A 19,582-nucleotide genomic window follows, 5' to 3' on the forward strand; every position below is an offset into this window, starting at 1 on the left:
CAGGTAGAAAAACCAGAAGGTATCGTTTTCTCAACATGCTTCGCAGGTGGTCACCACATGTTTTAATTTGACAAGCTAGGTGACTGTTGAGTTGAAGTCCTTGATTACCAGTATTTTTCTGTTCTCTCTGTGGATTTTGTCAGAAGTCAAAAAGCTGCTGCTGCTTAGATAGCGCTGTCCTCCTACATTTAGCCAAGTGCGGGATTTCTGGCAAGAGTGTGAGGATCTCTAGCATCAGCTGTCGGAACAGTTTTCTTGTTCTCCGACACCGGCAGGGATGTCATTTCAAACTAGTTATCACAAAGATCCTCCTTTTGACTTTTTGGGTTTGAATACATGCCTTACCATACTTGAACTACAGACTTCAATGCAGTGCAGGTTTCTAGAGCCTCAGCAGGCAAAACGCATTTCTCCCGTGCATTTGCTGACCCCGTGCGGGAGTCACCAGGTTTTTCCAGGAATGCTGACGGCAACCTCACAGTCCCCCTGTGACCTGAGCTGGGGCTCCTAAGAGAGATGGAGAGAAAAGATTAAGTCCTATAGCCAGTGGGTAGTAACACCGGGCCTGGGAGGGGTCGGTTCCCCAGCAAACGTCCAGGAGAGAGCCCTAGGGTTCTCATTACTAGGCAATGGTTAGAGAGCACCATCAGGCAGCCCTTTTTTTAGGCTGATGGAAGCATTTAGATCAGATCTGCATGACAGGGCTTTCTAATTATGATGAAGGAGCGGCAAGGGATCTCCAAAGGACTTGGAAATTTGAAGTGTTTCGGCTGAACCTTGAGGCTCTTCTTTTCTTATTCGCCATGTCTTCCTTGTCCTTCTTTCCTCTTTGAACATCCCAGACCAAACCTATTCCCTCAGTTACAAAGGCCTAGCAGCCCTTTTCCTGAAACTAGAATGCCTTTCTAAGACAAGGTTATTTTCTACTACAGGAAGACAAGTGGAAATCACCATGTGAACTAGCGCTTCCAAGGTTACTAAGTGGAGACGTGGTCTTGTGATAATGCCTTAGCCCCGTCCTTCCGTTTGCCAATTAAGTCCAGCGAATCAGTAGCGCCGTGGAATACCTTCCAGTTCAAGTGTGAACCTAGCGCTGACTATAAGAAAAAATAGTTGCTTAAGGAACTATTTGAGGGTTCTTCGAGAGAACCCTCAAGTACTTCTTTGAAGAGTTATAAAAGTGAGTAATAGCCTCAAGGAGGTTGTAATCTAGGAAAGACAGATACGTACTTAGTAATTAAAATGCAAGCTATAGACTAAGTGCTCCAATAGAAATAAAATAGGGATCTCAGTACAAATTCATGTCAGTGAGTAGGTGGTCCAGAGATCCTGCAGTCTTGTGCTAGCCTTTAGTCTGTACTGTGAGCCATTCCTTACATGAAGAAAAGTCCAGAAATTACCAGACTAACAAACAGGTGAGACTACCATCTAAGTGACTCGTGTGCAAGGAAAAAGGAAGTAGTCTAGGCACTTTTCAATTTAGTATTTAACTTCTGTGTAGATTTCTATGTTTAAATTATGTGCCTATTCTATCCAAGGGACATAATGGATAATGCCCCTTGGTTTGATTTCAAAGCTTTTCATCTGAGATGATCAGCAATATAGCCTCTAACTTGCTTCATAATTCCAGAACACAAGAAATGCATTTGGTGATCATGGTGAACAGAAGTTGAAAAACTCCCTAAGGAATAATTGCTCCCTGATTGGTAATAGCATGTCCTTCATGTATAGCAATGTTGCTGTTGACAAAGTATGTCTAGGACATGTCTCTGAATTGTTTCCAGCAATACAAATGGATTTGCATCCTGCCATCTAAACTCCCTTGCTTTGCTAATATATTAACAAGAGAGCTGGCTAAGGCTCTGGGTCTAGTTTTTGATCACTAAATTGGAAATGTCAGTGGAAAAACCAGTCACAAAGAACAGGGCTGCTCATATTTTTACAGCTGCATAGACCAGAAAGGCCAGAGGGTCATGCACAAGTAAAATTACTACTATGTAAAATATGATGATCTCCGTACCATGTTTATAATTAGTAAAGACCTATGGCCTCTGATCTTTTGCTCCAAATAAACCACGCTCAAGCCTTGTTAAGCAGTTCGAAGTGCAACCTAGCTTCAGCCAGCATGTCAGTTTCCTTTGCATTTACTGAGAATTTCACTTTGTCAGGAGCAAGTGCTCAGTCACAGCAAGATTGCCGGGCCCAAAAGACCCTTTCCAGGAAGATAGAGAGTTTACAAATGAGGGGGATTAAAAGAGCACACCCATGCTTGGAGATGCCGGCATGCCATACCCCACATTTTATCCCATTTTCTCCAGGGGAATGTCAGGTCTTTGAAGACAAAGACTGTGTCTTACACACCTTCATGTCTCTGAGCTGCACACCGTTACTTCTCGCAGTACAGTCATTTCCCATTAGGAGTCGGAAGGCTCCACTGCAGGGCTGCCTGTTAGAATTTTCCATGGTGATGAAAGGTCCTCAGCGCTGCCTCATGTGCTAGCCGTTAGACACATGTGGCCACAGAGCACTAGCGGGGCCAAGGAACTGATTTTTTATTTTATTTCATTGTAATCATTTTACATTTAAATTCCCTCATGTGTCTAGTGTTTACTATATTGGACAGCACAGCCTTAGAATCCTAAAAAGTATCTTTTCACAACAGCCTGAAATAGATGGCCATTTCACCAGTACCTGAGTGTTTTCAGTAACGGGTTCATACTGTCTCAGAAGCCCACTGTTGGAGAGTTCTGCTGGGACCAGCACCCCATCCTCTCCACATTAGAATTAGCCTCTATTAGCAGGCATACATGTAGAAAGCACATTTACACATTTTTAAGCAAAACTATGCATTTTTTTTTCTCACAGGGGCACAGGTTGGTGGAGAACATCCATCTCTGCCTTAGGGTTTTTCTCCAGACCAGGAGAACAGAAGTGGCCACAGGCCTGTCCTGATGTGGTATTAACCTGTGTCTTTCAGTCTAATTCTTGAGTTTGCCAAAGAAAGGTATCTTAAACTCTTGAAAAGGGCACAAAAGGAATTGTGTCCCAAATTGTCACTTCTCCCCACTCTATTAAGAAAATCTTCAGATTGGTTTAGAGGGTTTTCTAAATAACCCCAGTTTTCCACAGATTGGCATGGTTCAGAAGCTGATGACAAAATTCAAAATGTCTCGGTCTCCTCTCTGTAAATAGAGATGCATCTACTTTCCTTAGTGGAAAGGCAAACAGTCCAGAGTGTTGAACAATAGAAAGTGCTCCGAAGGAGGTAGTATTTGTGAGAATGCTTTAAGATACAACCTCCAGTCCCTAAATGTGTTGTCTTCCCACATGCTGAAGTCAGTATATATAAAACCGTCATCTCACAGGTCTAAAATGCCCAACTGTCCACTACACCTCAGGTGGAAATGGGGCCACCGAGACATTGACTTGAGTAATGCTAAGTCTGTCAGGTCTTCTGCTTTGCAAATGGAGAAATACAGAGAAAATTAATGATAAAAGACTGAGCAAGGAAAGAGAAAAAACAGGTCGTAACCCGGTAGCCTGCCCTTAGTGCGGCTGTGTGTTCTGGATGGCACTGATTGGAGAAAAGAGGCAGCAACATGCGAAGGCAGAGTTCCTCAGGTGGATCCCATTCATTCTTATTTCTATGTTACTGGTCTTGACAAACATGCCTTGGTGATTGCATGCATTTTTTATTTTTTAAATAGCCCAGATTTTTGGAACAAGATGGTGAAGACTGAGCTAAAGTTAAGTCTAAACTTTCCTTCAATCCATGTGTTTATTTGGTTTTCGAGTCCCAAATGAACCATTCTGTTCAGAAAAGAGCAAAGCAGGTTGATAAATTGGATTTTTTTAAAAGGACAAAAGTTCATTTTCTACAGTCAGAAAGAAAACACTGCCAGATCCACTGTGTAACTACTGTAAATGTGGGTTTATATAACTTTTGAGATTCATATATCGTCTATTACCAAGGTCTTTAATTCACTTTGTAAACATTGATCAGTCAATAAAATACAGAGATGAATCAGCTTGAGTTACATTTCCCACACTCAGAATGGTAAAATCTAGAATCAGAATCCAATGAGTCAAACCAGCTATAATTTCTGAATGCCTGCTATGTCCCAATAGTGAACAGAGATTTTTAATGACAGTATCTGTTCATAAATGGCCTTAAGATGAATGCATGTAGAAAGTAGAGTGTCCATATGATATTTGACTAATACTTAGAGCAATAGGTAAGTTGTGGCAAGGCATTATTAATTTCTTAAATGAATGATGGATGTTCTGGGAGGGACCTGTCACTTCCAAACTAGAGTACTCAGGAAAGCGCTCATGAAGGAAGTGAAATTTAAGCCAGAAATTCATGACTGAATAGAATATAGACAATGAAGAGGATAGTAACACTCATTCTACACGGATGCAATAGTATGAATAAAAGTGCAGAAGTAGAAAATTGAATGGCACGTTTAAGAGGCAGTTAGACATTTTTATCTAGGATGCTATGGGATGACCAGCTTGAACGGTAAGCTAATGTTTTCTAAATCAGCTCATTAAAAGAGATATTAGATATCACTTAGACCTGGAAAGAAGGAAACATGGACATGTCATCTTTGTCCAATGGGAGAGCAGAAGTAGAACCATAGTATTATATGGAGTATAATTGTAGGGATAAAACCTTGGACATCATCTAGTCCAACCATCTCGTTTTACAGGTACAGTCAGACCAGATTCCTGAGTCTGAGTCCAGGTCACTGTGTGACAAGGGCTTGTGGAAGAGGGCAGCTGAAGGACTGAGGTGAGGGAGGATAATACAAAGAGCAGAGGTGGGGGATTGCTGGGGTATGTTACACCCCCAGAAATCACCCAGTATATGTAGGATGAAGAGAAGCGACCCCTTAGTTGCAGTGATCAGCCAACTGAAATGAACACAAACCTTTGGGGTAAACAAAACATGATCCCTGGATTTCTCCCACAAAGACCCAAATCTCAAGAACATAAAACAGAAAGCAGGTGATAGCTGTGATCTGAGGTTGAAGGTGAGCATGATACATCTGGTACAAGTTGAAAGAAGCAAGAAAGTGTGAAACAGAAGTTGCAGGAGGGGCAGGACCCTTTCGGTCTGTTTGCTGCTGTCTTTCCAGTGCCCAGATAAGAACCTGGTGCCATAGTAAATGCTCAGGAAATGTTTACTGAATATTGATGGTATAAATGTTTTTGTGGGTCCTCATCTAATTGGGGGACCATGAAATTTACAGTGGGCACACAGTGATGACAGATGAGGAAGGATCTGTCTAGTAATGGTTCTAAGTGTTGAAAGACTAAGATACCTTGGTCCCATAGAGCAATAACCAAGAAATCATTCTGTTTGGGGACAGGAATGTGTGGTGCAAGAGAAGAAAACTCTAACTTAATCTCAAAGAAAAGTATGCAGTGATGCTTTCCAGAATCTAATCATCCTGGTTTATGAGTCTTACAGGGTAACAATGATAAAATAATAGGGGCTTAATAAATATTTGCAAGGTTTAATTTAATTGAGATCTCAGAGACATGATAATTCTATGATTTAAATCAAATGGCTTTGAAATTAAAGAGGCATGGGTAATTTTTAAGATCACTTCTCACCTGAATTGATATGATCCAAGAATTAAACCAAAGATCATTGACAATACTCTTCTCAGATCTTCTCTGGGGCACTCTTATCCTGTTCCCTGAAAGGGAAAACAATTCCTAGAGGGAAATAGTGGGTTAGTCCAAGAATATCATTGTGATCAAGAGCACATACCTTCAAATTCTGTAAAATTGCAATTATAGTAGCTGTGTCACAAATTCATCATGTAGATAAAATTAATCTTACATATTTTTAAATGGCTCAGCAGAACCATCAAGCCATAAAAAGACATGGAGGAAGTTCAAATGCATACTGCTAAGTGGAAGAAGCCAGTCTGAAAGGCTTCCTACTGTAGGGTTTCAACTATATGGCATATGCTCAAAACAGCAAAGTGATAGAGATAAAAAAAAGACCAATAGTTGCCAAGGGTTGGAGTGGGGGAGGGAGGGAACGAGGACTAGATGGAGAGCAAGGACTGTTTAAGGCTGTGAAACTGTTCTATCTGAGAATGTCATGGTGGATGTGTGGTATTATGCATTTGGCAAAACCCATCAAACTGTGCAACACAACAAAGTGTGAACCCTGATAGAATGTATGGACTTCCATTCATAACATTTCTCGGTTGGCTCATCAATTTTAACAAATGCACCACGGTAGTGCAAGATGTTAATAATAGGGGAAGATGGCGGCGTGAGTAGAGCAGCGGAAATCTCCTCCCAAAACAACATATATCTATGAAAATATAACAAAGACAACCCTTCCTAGAATAAAGACCAGAGGACACAGGACAATATCCAGACCACATCCACACCTGAGAGAACCCAGCGCCTCGCGAAGGGGGTAAGATACAAGCCCCGGCCCCGCGGGAGCCGAGCGCCCCTCCCCCCAGCTCCCGGCGGGAGAAGAGCAGGCAGAGCGGGAGGGAGACGGAGCCCAGGGCTGCCGAACACCCAGCCCCAGCCATCCGGGCCAGAGTGCAGGGCGCTCGATACTGGGAAAACAGGGCAGCAAGAACAGTGAGCAGGCACTGGAGGCTGGGCGACAGAGGACATAAGAAAAGCGAGCGACCATTTTTTTTTTTTTTTTGCTTTTTTGCTGCTTTGTTTTGGCGAGTGCTTTTTGGAAGTCTTAAAGGGACAGGGATCCCAATATTAGGGAAACAGGGCAGAAAGACCGGTGAGCAGAGGCCTGAGGCTGGCACCGGAGAATAAAGAAAAACGAACGACCACCTTTTTTTTTTTTAATTAAAAATTTTTTTTTTTTTTTAATTAAAAAAATTTTTTTTCTTGTTTTTTTTTGTGGTCGTTGTTTTGTTTTGGCGGGTGCTTTTTGGAAGTCTTAAAGGGGCAGGGCGGGCCACTTAATCCAGAGGTAGGGAATCCGGGATCTCTGGGCACCCTAACCCCTGGGCTGCAGGGAGCAGGGAGGCCCCTTACGGAGATAAATAGCCTCCCAGCAGCTCCTGCTCCAACGCGACTCCACCATTTTGGAGTAGCTGCCCGAGCCAGGCCACGCCCACAGCAACAGCGGAGATTAACTCCATAGCAGCCGGGCAGGAAGCAGAAGCCCTGTGTGCGCGCAGCTGCGCAGCACAAGCCACTAGAGGTCGCTGTTCTCCCAGGAGAGGAGGGCCACAAACCAACAAGAAAGGAAGTCCTTCCAGCCGTCACTCGTCCCAGTTCTGCAGACTATTCCTATCACCATGAAAAGGCAAAGCTACAGGCAGACAAAGATCACAGAGACAACACCAGAGAAGGAGACAGACCTAACCAGTCTTCCTGACAAAGAATTCAAAATAAGAATCATAAACATGCTGACAGAGATGCAGAGAAATACGCAAGAAAAATGGGATGAAGTCCGGAAAGAGATCACAGATGCCAGAAAGGAGATCGCAGAAATGAAACAAACTCTGGAAGGGTTTATAAGCAGAATGGATAGAATGCAAGAGGCCATTGATGGAATTGAAATCAGAGAACAGGAACGCATGGAAGCTGACATAGAGAGAGACAAAAGGATCTCCAGGAATGAAACAATATTAAGAGAACTGTGTGACCAATCTAAAAGGAGCAATATCCGTATTATAGGGGTCCCAGAAGAAGAAGAGAGAGGCAAAGAGATGGAAAGTATCTTAGAAGAAATAATTGCTGAAAACTTCCCCACACTGGGGGAGGAAGTAATCAAACAGACCACGGAAATACACAGAACCCCCAACAGAAAGGATCCAAGAAGGGCAACACCAAGACACATAATAATTAAAATGGCAAAGATCAAGGACAAGGAAAGAGTGTTAAAGGCAGCTAGAGAGAAAAAGGTCACCTATAAAGGGAAACCCATCAGGCTAACGTCAGATTTCTCAACAGAAACCCTACAGGCCAGAAGAGAATGGCATGATATATTTAATACAATGAAACAGAAGGGCCTTGAACCAAGGATACTGTATCCAGCACGACTATCATTCAAATATGACGGTGGGATTAAACAATTCCCAGACAAACAAAAGCTGAGGGAATTTGCTTTCCACAAACCACCTCTACAGAACATCTTACAGGGACTGCTCTAGATGGGAGCACTCCTAGAAAGAGCACAGCACAAAACACCCAACATATGAAGAATCGAGGAGGAGGAACAAGAAGGGAGAGAAGAAAAGAATCTCCAGACAGTGTATATAACAGCTCAATAAGCGAGCTAAGTTAGGCAGTAAGATACTAAAGAGGCTAACCTTGAACCTTTGGTAACCACGAATTTAAAGCCTGCAATGGCAATAAGTACATATCTTTCAATAGTCACCCTAAATGTTAATGGGTTGAATGCACCAATCAAAAGACACAGAGTAACAGAATGGATAAAAAAGCAAGACCCATCTATATGCTGCTTACAAGAAACTCACCTCAAACCCAAAGACATGTACAGACTAAAAGTCAAGGGATGGAAAAACATATTTCAAGCAAACAACAGTGAGAAGAAAGCAGGGGTTGCAGTACTAATATCAGACAAAATAGACTTCAAAACAAAGAAAGTAACAAGAGATAAAGAAGGACACTACATAATGATAAAGGGCTCAGTCAAACAAGAGGATATAACCATTCTAAATATATATGCACCCAACACAGGAGCACCAGCATATGTGAAACAAATACTAACAGAACTAAAGGGGGATATAGACTGCAATGCATTCATTCTAGGAGACTTCAACACACCACTCACCCCAAAGGATAGATCCACTGGGCAGAAAATAAGTAAGGACACGGAAGCACTGAACAACACAGTAGAGCAGATGGACCTAATAGACATCTATAGAACTCTACATCCAAAAGCAGCGGGATATACATTCTTCTCAAGTGCACATGGAACATTCTCCAGAATAGACCACATACTAGGCCACAAAAAGAGCCTCAGAAAATTCCAAAAGATTGAAATCCTACCAACCAACTTTTCAGACCACAAAGGCATAAAACTAGAAATAAACTGTACAAAGAAAGCAAAGAGGCTCACGAACACATGGAGGCTTAACAACACGCTCCTAAATAATCAATGGATCAATGACCAAATCAAAATGGAGATCCAGCAATATATGGAAACAAATGACAACAACAACACTAAGCCCCAATTTCTGTGGGACACAGCAAAAGCAGTCTTAAGAGGAAAGTATATAGCAATCCAAGCATATTTAAAAAAGGAAGAGCAATCCCAAATGAATGGTCTAATGTCACAATTATCGAAATTGGAAAAAGAAGAACAGATGAGGCCTAAGGTCAGCAGAAGGAGGGACATAATAAAGATCAGAGAAGAAATAAATAAAATTGAGAAGAATAAAACAATAGCAAAAATCAATGAAACCAAGAGCTGGTTCTTCGAGAAAATAAACAAAGTAGATAAGCCTCTAGCCAGACTTATTAAGAAGAAAAGAGAATCAACACAAATCAACAGTATCAGAAACGAGAAAGGAAAAATCACGACGGACCCCACGGAAATGCAAAGAATTATTGGAGAATACTATGAAAACCTATATGCTAACAAGCTGGGAAACCTAGGAGAAATGGACAACTTCCTAGAAAAATATAACCTTCCAAGATTGACCCAGGAAGAAACAGAAAATCTAAACAGACCAATTACCAGCAACGAAATTGAAGCGGTAATCAAAAAACTACCAAAGAACAAAACCCCCGGGCCAGATGGATTTACCTCGGAATTTTATCAGACATACAGGGAAGACATAATACCCATTCTCCTTAAAGTTTTCCAAAAAATAGAGGAGGAGGGGATACTCCCAAACTCATTCTATGAAGCTAACATCACCCTAATACCAAAACCAGGCAAAGACACCACCAAAAAAGAAAACTACAGACCAATATCCCTGATGAACGTAGATGCAAAAATACTCAACAAAATATTAGCAAACCGAATTCAAAAATACATCAAAAGGATCATACACCATGACCAAGTGGGATTCATTCCAGGGATGCAAGGATGGTACAACATTCGAAAGTCCATCAACATCATCCACCACATCAACAAAAAGAAAGACAAAAACCACATGATCATCTCCATACATGCTGAAAAAGCATTTGACAAAGTTCAACATCCATTCATGTTAAAAACTCTCAGCAAAATGGGAATAGAGGGCAAGTACCTCAACATAATAAAGGCCATCTATGATAAACCCACAGCCAACATTATATTGAACAGCGAGAAGCTGAAAGCATTTCCTCTGAGATCGGGAACTAGACAGGGATGCCCACTCTCTCCACTGTTATTTAACATAGTACTGGAGGTCCTAGCCACGGCAATCAGACAAAATAAAGAAATACAAGGAATCCAGATTGGTAAAGAAGAAGTTAAACTGTCACTATTTGCAGATGACATGATACTGTACATAAAAAACCCTAAAGACTCCACCCCAAAACTACTAGAACTGATATCGGAATACAGCAAAGTTGCAGGATACAAAATCAACACACAGAAATCTGTGGCTTTCCTATATACTAACAATGAACCAACAGAGAGAGAAATCAGGAAAACAACTCCATTCACAATTGCATCAAAAAAAATAAAATACCTAGGAATAAACCTAACCAAAGAAGTGAAAGACTTATACTCTGAAAACTACAAGTCACTCTTAAGAGAAATTAAAGGGGACACTAACAGATGGAAACTCATCCCATGCTCGTGGCTAGGAAGAATTAATATCGTTAAAATGGCCATCCTGCCCAAAGCAATATACAGATTTGATGCAATCCCTATGAAACTACCAGCAACATTCTTCAATGAACTGGAACAAATAATTCAAAAATTCATATGGAAACACCAAAGACCCCGAATAGCCAAAGCAATCCTGAGAAAGAAGAATAAAGTAGGGGGGATCTCACTCCCCAACTTCAAGCTCTACTATAAAGCCATAGTAATCAAGACAATTTGGTACTGGCACAAGAGCAGAGCCACAGACCAATGGAACAGACTAGAGAATCCAGACATTAACCCAGACATATATGGTCAATTAATATTTGATAAAGGAGCCATGGACATACAATGGCGAAATGACAGTCTCTTCAACAGGTGGTGCTGGCAAAACTGGACAGCTACATGTAGGAGAATGAAACTGGACCATTGTCTAACCCCATATACAAAAGTAAACTCAAAATGGATCAAAGACCTGAATGTAAGCCATGAAACCATTAAACTCCTGGAAGAAAACATAGGCGAAAACCTCTTAGACATAAACATGAGTGACCTCTTCTTGAACATATCTCCCCGGGCAAGGAAAACAACAGTAAAAATGAGTAAGTGGGACTATATTAAGCTGAAAAGCTTCTGTACAGCAAAAGACACCATCAATAGAACAAGAAGGATCCCTACAGTATGGGAGAATATATTTGAAAATGACACATCCGATAAAGGCTTGACGTCCAGAATATATAAGGAGCTCTCACGCCTCAACAAACAAAAAACAAATAACCCAATTAAAAAATGGGCAGAGGAACTGAACAGACAGTTCTCCAAAAAAGAAATACAGATGGCCAACAGACACATGAAAAGATGCTCCACATCGCTAATTATCAGAGAAATGCAAATTAAAACTACAATGAGGTATCACCTCACACCAGTAAGGATGGCTGCCATCCAAAAGACAAACAACAACAAATGTTGGCGAGGCTGTGGAGAAAGGGGAACCCTCCTACACTGCTGGTGGGAATGTAAGTTAGTTCAACCATTGTGGAAAGCAGTATGGAGGTACATCAAAATGCTCAAAACAGACTTACCATTTGACCCAGGAATTGCACTCCTAGGAATTTACCCTAAGAATGCAGCAATCAAGTTTGAGAAAGACAGATGCACCCCTATGTTTATTGCAGCACTATTTACAATAGCCAAGAATTGGAAGCAACCTAAATGTCCATCAATAGATGAATGGATAAAGAAGATGTGGTACATATACACAATGGAATACTACTCAGCTATAAGAAAAGGGCAAATCCAATCATTTGCAGCAACATGGATGGAGCTGGAGGGTATTATGCTCAGTGAAACAAGCCAAGCGGAGAAAGAGAAATACCAAATGATTTCACTTATCTGTGGAATATAAGAACAAAGGAAAAACTGAAGGAACAAAACAGCAGCAGAATCACAGAACTCAAGAATGGACTAACAGGTACCAAAGGGAAAGGGACTGGGGAGGATGGGTGGGTAGGGAGGGATAAGGGGGGGAGAAGTAGGGGGGTATTAAGATTAACATGCATGGGGGGGTGGGAGAAAAGGGAGGGCTGTACAACACAGAGAAGGCAAGTAGTGATTCTACAACATTTTGCTATGCTGATGGACAGTGACTGTAAAGGGGTTTATAGGGGAGACCTGGTATAGGGGAGAGCCTAGTAAACATAATATTCGTCATGTAAGTGTAGATTAGTGATAGCAAAAAAAAAAAAAAAAAAGGGCAGTTCCTGTGTGGTAACCTCCAACGAGTTCTACACAAGGGTATAAAGGGCATATAAAAGTGTAGGCAAAGGGTCTGTTTGTGTTTATACAGAGGATCAAAGCCTAATTGGGCTACCCCGAAAATGAACTAAGATACGATATGAAAAAGAACTTCCAACATCTGCACCCTCTGGAAGACTCATGCCAGAAGATGATCATCAAAAAACCCCAACAAAGATCCACACACTGCTACAGCTGTAGATGCACTCATCCCACCAGTTCCTGGACCTGCCATGGGAATGAGGAAGGAGATATCTAAGCTGGCCTGTGCATACAGTAAAACAACAAAATTGGACTGGATCTATACTGTTGGAACTCAACCAAGAATTTGGAGAAGTGCAAATTGTAGCGCTCCAAAGTCTTACAACTACAAACTATTTATTGTTAAAAGAACATATGGCATGTGAACAGTCCCCAGGAATGGGTTGTATTAATTTGTCTGATTTCTCTCAGACTGTTCAAGTTCATTTGGACAATATCCACCATATCATAGATAAGTTTTCACAAATGCCTAAGGTGCCTAACTGGTTTTCTTGGTTTCACTGGAGATGGCTGGTAATTACAGATATGCTTTGGTTTTGTAACTATACTCCTATCATGTTAATGTGTGTGTGCAATTTAAGTAGTAGCTTAAAACCTATACATGCTGAAGTTACTCTACAAGAAGATATATCAAAGAAATAATCAATCTTCCCATGTTTTCTTCCGCCTGCTACTTCTATAGCTTTTCTTCTTCCTTCCTAATTACAACCCTTAAATAGAATTCGTGCCTCATATCAAATTTACCGAGTATCATAATTCTTCCAAGTGGTAAAGATACCTCAAGACAAATGCTGGGCATAGAAGCCACAGGGCATAAATATGCAAAGAAGTAAAAAGCTAACTTTTTCAAACAATAAGGCTTCTCTCTCACTTACCAACTTCACATTTCCCTGTATGGCCCCGGAAGATGACTGGTTAGCCAGAGACGGGTAAGATTCCTCAAGGGAGGAACAACCTAAGACAGGCACAGTCGCAGGGGGGCCATCAGGTGAGAAATTGGGGATCAACAGAGGTGAGGCTTAGAACCTCACCCCCCCGTTCTGAGAGAAATCTTCTGCATACGTGGATGTTTTATTGCCCTGGTCTAGCTTGGATTAACACATAGTCTACAGGCACACACCTGATCATCTACATGTGCTCTCTTACAACACTAAACTATGTTTTCTACCTTTATCTTGTATCTACCTACCACTTCAGCATTTTATTAAAAATAATAATAATAAAGAGAGAAATGTGGTATCCACATATAAATCAAGTATAAAAACCAAATGAGTATTCATATTTGAACTGACTGTTTATAGTTCATAATGCATGAGCAAAACCGAAAGTTTCTGTGATGACTGCCCTTGTACTGTTCACTATGTAACTTATTCATTATGTAAGAATTTGTTCTACATGTAAAAACTTGTTTGTTATGCCTCAGAAGATTGGAGACTGACAAAAATTAGGCTTGGGGTGGAATAATGATTGTGCATTGAGCATTGACTCCCCTATACAGAATTTTATTGTCGTTAACAACCATTTGATCAATAAATATGAGAGATGCCCTCACAAAAAAAAAATAAATAAAATAAATAAAATAAAAAAAATAAAAAAAAAAAAGGACAGACTTCCAATGGTAAAATAAATTAGTAACCGGGATGTAATGTATAGCATAAGGAATATAGTCAAGATATTGTAACAGCCTGGTAGGGTGATAGCTGGAACCTAGAATTATGTATATAAATGTTCTACCACTGTGTTGTACACTTGAAACTAATGTAATGTAATACTGTGTGTCAACTACCCTTCAATAAAAAATAATTATTAAAAAAAAAAAAAAAAAAAAGATGTTAATAATAGGCTGTATTCATTTTCTAGAGCTATGCTTAACAAAATGCCATAAACTGGGTGTCTTAGAACAAAAGATATGAGGCCAGAAGTCCAAAATCGGGTTGTGAGCAGGGCAGCGCTCCCTCTGAGGACCCCAGGGAAGGATCTGTTGTGTCCTTCCCTCCCAGCCCCTGGGTGTCTCAGGTGTTCCTTGCCCTCTATCGTCTCATGGAAATAAAGAAATAAAGCCCACTAATTTATTTTTAAAGGAAGAAAAAAATGACCGATCACACGGTATGTATTCAATAAATGTTACTTTTAGAAGCTGCATTCACTTACCCAGTGTCCCTGATACAATAGATTTTATTCTTGATGTGTTCCCAGACCAATATTAGCACTGACCAAAAATCTCAAGGACATTCTGCCAACTACGCACTACTCAGTTTAGGATGATTTCAAGTTGGATAGGACTGAGCTTTCTCCAGGTGGCTTCTTCCCCTGATAATGAGTGCCGGATTAGAGAGCCACCTGCTCTCAGCCTTCTCCCGCCCTTGCCTGGGCTTGTGGTGGGTCATTACCACAAGGAAGGGCAGCGTGTTAACTGACTGGAATCTGTAACTCTGATTTATTACTTCGTTACAGCAGCGTAGGGGTGCCCTATTTTAAGAAAACCTGCTGTTTGAGAACCCACATTGAAAAGACAAGATACATCAGTAGGTAATGGTTCATCTGCCTTTGTAAAGCACTTTTTTTCCCTTTGCAAAGAGTCATATCAGAGTTCTTGCAATCTCCCCAGCACAAAAAGTTTAGATTTTCATAAAATGTTTCAAGAACCTATCTGTCATATTCTTTGCTACATACCTCCTTTTTAGCCTGCATTTCTCTGTCAGGCTACTCTGTCCCTTCATGACACTCAATGCTCCACAGTTCACAGAATCTCTTTGCCATGACATTTCATCACTTGACTGGTTAAGAGTTCGTTTCCTGACCAATGTTGCTGGAATGCGTTCAGCATTGACTGGGAGTAGGGAAGGACAGGAGAGATTACCGGGGACAGGGACTGCTGCTCCCAAAGGGGGAAAAAGTAACCACAAATCCGTCAAGACGTGGCTCCCCTTACATCTGAACAGTGTCAGAGAGCTTCAGAGAGGCTGTTTTATAAAGTTGTGAGGATTAAGGAAGACCTCCAGCCCCATCCTAGTGTGAGACCAACTGAGAGCCATTTTTACAGACACTCGCACATTCTCCCCACTGAACGGTGCCCACCGCAACGGAGAGTCACACCGCTGCAGGCAGATGTGCGTTTTCCTCCCCCTCAGTTATACTCCCCACATGCCCGCACACCATAATCCAGAAGGGCACCTGTCTGTGTAGGTGCATCGTGTAATATGCGCTCTCTTTCTCTCCCTCTCTCCTTCTCTCTCTCTCCACCCCCCAGCGCCACTTACATGCTCAGCAGCATTCAAATGAGTAAATAAGTGGATAGGTAGTTTTTCTATAGTTGGGTAAGAAAAGAAGTGCCTGAGTACAGAATAAAAGTTGAGGAGCCAGAGGACAGGATGGTAGCAGAAAAAGAATTGGACTAGGTTAGAGCCAGCGAGGATGGCCAGCCAAAATGACCACAGGCTGTCGGTGAGCTTCACTCCCCTTCGAGTGTTCCACTAGCGGGCCAGGCTCTGCCAGCCCGGGGCATCTTCAGCCTCCTGAGGATATATATTTCATTGCTCATTAGCACCTCCACCAGAGGTATGGGCTGAGAGACCGGAACTGCTGTTGCTAACTAGCAGCCAGCAGGACTACTTAGGGTGGGTGAGGGAGGAGTGGGCCCCGGAGGCTTTTAGAGGATGGTCTCCAAGTTACTTGAATGAACTAAGACAAATGACATTGTTTGCTTATGGCAGACCTCTTTCTCCCATTTCTGTTTGCTGTTGCTATAGTTATTTGAGAAGTGGTTTATATACAACAAAAGACTTCATCCAAGAAAGGAGCGAGAAGAGTTTATTCTCTCCCTGCACCTAGCATTCAGGTGACCAGAGTCTGGCCCACTGCCCACAGGGCTGTCCCCACGCACCGTGCACTGTGCACCCCAGGGTGAAAGGTCCTCAGACCTCCTCTCCGGGGACCCTCAAATCACTGTGGAGAGTGTGGACTGAAAAGTATAGAAAAATTTCCCTGGATGGATGAAATAATAAAAGGAAATATGATGGATGAAATAATACAAAAAGGAAAACTGATTCTTTCCTTCATAACTAGCAAAGTACCTGAAGTATACTCTCTATCAGAGTAAGATAGAAAAACACCTAAGAATTTAAAAACCCCAAATAAACACCAAAATTTGAATTTCTAAAAGATTTATAAGCAGTGTGAAATAATACCCTAGGGGATAGGAAAGGGAGAAAAAATTCAAACATTGTATAGTTTTGTTTTTGTTGGCTGAGATTTTATTTCTGTTTTTGTGGGTTTTTCAAGAGGAAAAAAATGCTTGGGGGGGGGAAAAAAGAATCTAACAATTTGTTTAAGCCTTCTGCACTTGGCTTCAAAATCTAAGTGCTGATTTTTGCCACCTGAAACAAAGATGCTATTAGGTGATAGCTTTAGGTTTTACACAACTCCTTATTTTCTGATGCAGGGCAAATGGCTTGTCTCCTGTGCATAGAAAGGGCTGGAAAATATTTTTTGTGATCCTAGTGCAGCAGAGAGTCTAGGATTCCAGAGGAAGTGGAGGCCTCCCGCTCCACACAGGAAACAATCTTCAAGCAGGCCTTAAATGCCAGATTCCAGGCCGAGTTTAACTAACCACTGACAGCTCTGTAAACAAAGCAAGGACAAAAAGAGCCCGCTTCCCCTTTTCTGGTAGTCATTTTGGGTTTGGGGGATGCAGGGGAATTCTGGAATACTTGACTCCATGGCACAGCAATGCAGGAGAAGTGAGTTCTTCATTTGAAGAGCTGGAAAGGGAAGATCTTTCTGGGATTAAAACCATCACGCAGGAGGTAGGAAAGGATCAAATGGTTGGGCTACAAAGAGCCGGGGCTTTGGAGTTCTGAAAACAGCTTGATCCTTCGTAACGGCTCTTTAAAAACGCTGCTGCTCTGTTCCCTTGTGGTGCTACTGCTGCGGTCTTTCTTATCATGCTGCTATGGATGTTCTTTTAGAATATGCAAATGATGCCTGCTCAGGTGTGTTGTTTTTGTTGGCTTTTCCTTTTCTCTCAGCTCCTACATATTCCTTCCCTTGCCACTTTTCTTTTTTCCATCTTGTTCTCTTTTCCCCTTTCTTTGTTCACTTTTGCATAACATTTGTGGTTCAGCAAGTTAAGTTACAGAGAGCACAATCATTCAGTAGCTCTCAAGCTATCCCCCCCAGTATTTCAGGTCTTGAAAATCTCTCTGTCCTCGGAGGTCTTTGTGTTTTTTAACTATAATCCTGGCATCTTTCTATTTGTCTCTAGTAGTTTCCTAAATGAGACTGACTGTAACACAAAAAGGACTCAGCTCCGGAGTCAGAAATTGATCTCTGGCTCTCACCAGGGTTCAAAGGTGTTTTGTATTTTGAAGTGTAAAGAAGAAATGAGGGAAAATGAAAAAATGGTGAGAGAGTAATGTGATGCATGGGAGATAAGACTCGGCTCATCTCTAATATTGATTTTACCTACTCCCCTTCAGGTCCAGACGTTCTCTGGTCCCCCCAATCCTGAACCCACACCATGGATGATTTTGAACGTCGCAGAGAACTCAGGAGGCAAAAGCGAGAAGAGATGCGCCTGGAAGCAGAAAGGTGAGGACCCGGATGGAAACGTGCGTGTGTTCTGTGATTACTAAGAGTGCTGGTTTCAGGCCTCAGAGCAAATGTATTGCATGCTAAACTGTTTTCAAAAGTAGTTAGGAAAAGTTTAGCTGTTAAGACTCTACAGTCTGCATAAGAACAAGAAAAACAGAGATTTGACAAGAATCAGACAGTTAATGAGTGCCTTTCATACTGGCATCTTTTAATGATGAAGGCAATGTGTGGAAAAAAGTTTAAAAAGTGTTTGATATCAAAATGTCTGGAAAATGGCAAATATTGGTATTGAAAACATTTAGGAAATGGGAGTCTTCAGTCTAAAAAAGTAAAGGCAATCGGTCCCAGATGGATCTTGTGACACATTTTTATTCTTACTGGAAAAGCATTCCAATCCAGTAATCCACATGTCAGAGGTTACTAGCCGGTGGGGTGTGTTACTGTGCAGATCCTGAATCTAGTTGGAAGCTGTTATGTTGTGTGAGGCCTCTGTCATGGAGATGTCCAGGGCTGATTGGGGAAATAAAGCAATGACCTTGGAAGCATGAGGCATAAATGCATATTTTAAAATTACAGGCCTCAAAGGTCGGTGGCATTTAATGTGTCTTAAATCTGATGTTCTTTTGAGAAAACAGAGTAGGCATTCACAGGAAGAAAAATGTTCAATAATGGTCTTAAAATCAAATTAGTTTTGCCTTACACTAGTTTGAAGGCACAAGTAGAAAGACAGTAGCAAAGTGATCCCTTGGCAACCCTGCGGTAGAAAGCTGGAAATTTACACCTATAGCCAGAGGTATTTGGGACTTTGGGCTCTTATTTGCATGGAGAATGTGAAAGGAGAAGGCAAAACTACTGTCTTTGATTAAGTTGGTCAGACGACTGTCATGGAATGTCTATGCACATGTATGAGGCACCATGAATGATACCTGGGCTCTGTAGGTTCAAACTCCTGCTCTTCTACTTATGAGCTGTACAGCCCTGAGCAGGTGACTTCTCTGTAAGTCACAGTTGCCTCATGTATAAAGTAGGCATAATATCTGCAGAACTTGTGTGATATTTGTGAAGATTACTGAACTGTGTAAATGGCCCAGCCCAGCACCTGGCACTGATTGGCTTCCATAAATGGTAATAGTTGTTGTGTCATTGTTGTTTTGTTGTTATTATTTTAACCACTATCATTAGCTAACCAAGTAAGAAACAACATGGCCGTGCAGCCAGAGCTAAACATTAATGCTAAGAGAAGGAAAGGCAGTCATCATCCTGCCATGAAATTAGTCAGGAAAAGCTCCTCAGAAGCAGCAGGCATGGAGGAAGTAATGCCAGTGATGAAGAGTAAAAGGAGGTGAGCTGGCTGGTGAGAGAGTGACATCA

The 19,582-nt window shown here is 41.5% G+C and overlaps 1 protein-coding gene across 5 annotated transcripts in view; it reads left to right on the forward strand.

Moving 5' to 3' along the window:
• CALD1 (caldesmon 1) overlaps positions 1-19,582 on the forward strand; it is a 189,873-nt gene that overhangs the window by 73,176 nt on the left and 97,115 nt on the right. For 4 of the 5 annotated variants that reach the window (XM_036905563.2, XM_036905570.2, XM_036905571.2 and 1 more), the window contains exon 3: positions 18,097-18,208. In XM_036905563.2, the coding sequence (XP_036761458.2) occupies positions 18,138-18,208 (71 nt within the window). In that variant the 5' untranslated portion in view covers positions 18,097-18,137. Of the gene's footprint in view, positions 1-17,309; positions 17,425-18,096; positions 18,209-19,582 lie in introns of those variants that run through there. The other variant, XM_036905564.2, reaches the window with a different exon arrangement.

This window comes from Manis pentadactyla, chromosome 7, assembly GCF_030020395.1.
Source record: "Manis pentadactyla isolate mManPen7 chromosome 7, mManPen7.hap1, whole genome shotgun sequence".
Taxonomy (NCBI): Eukaryota; Metazoa; Chordata; class Mammalia; order Pholidota; family Manidae; genus Manis; species Manis pentadactyla.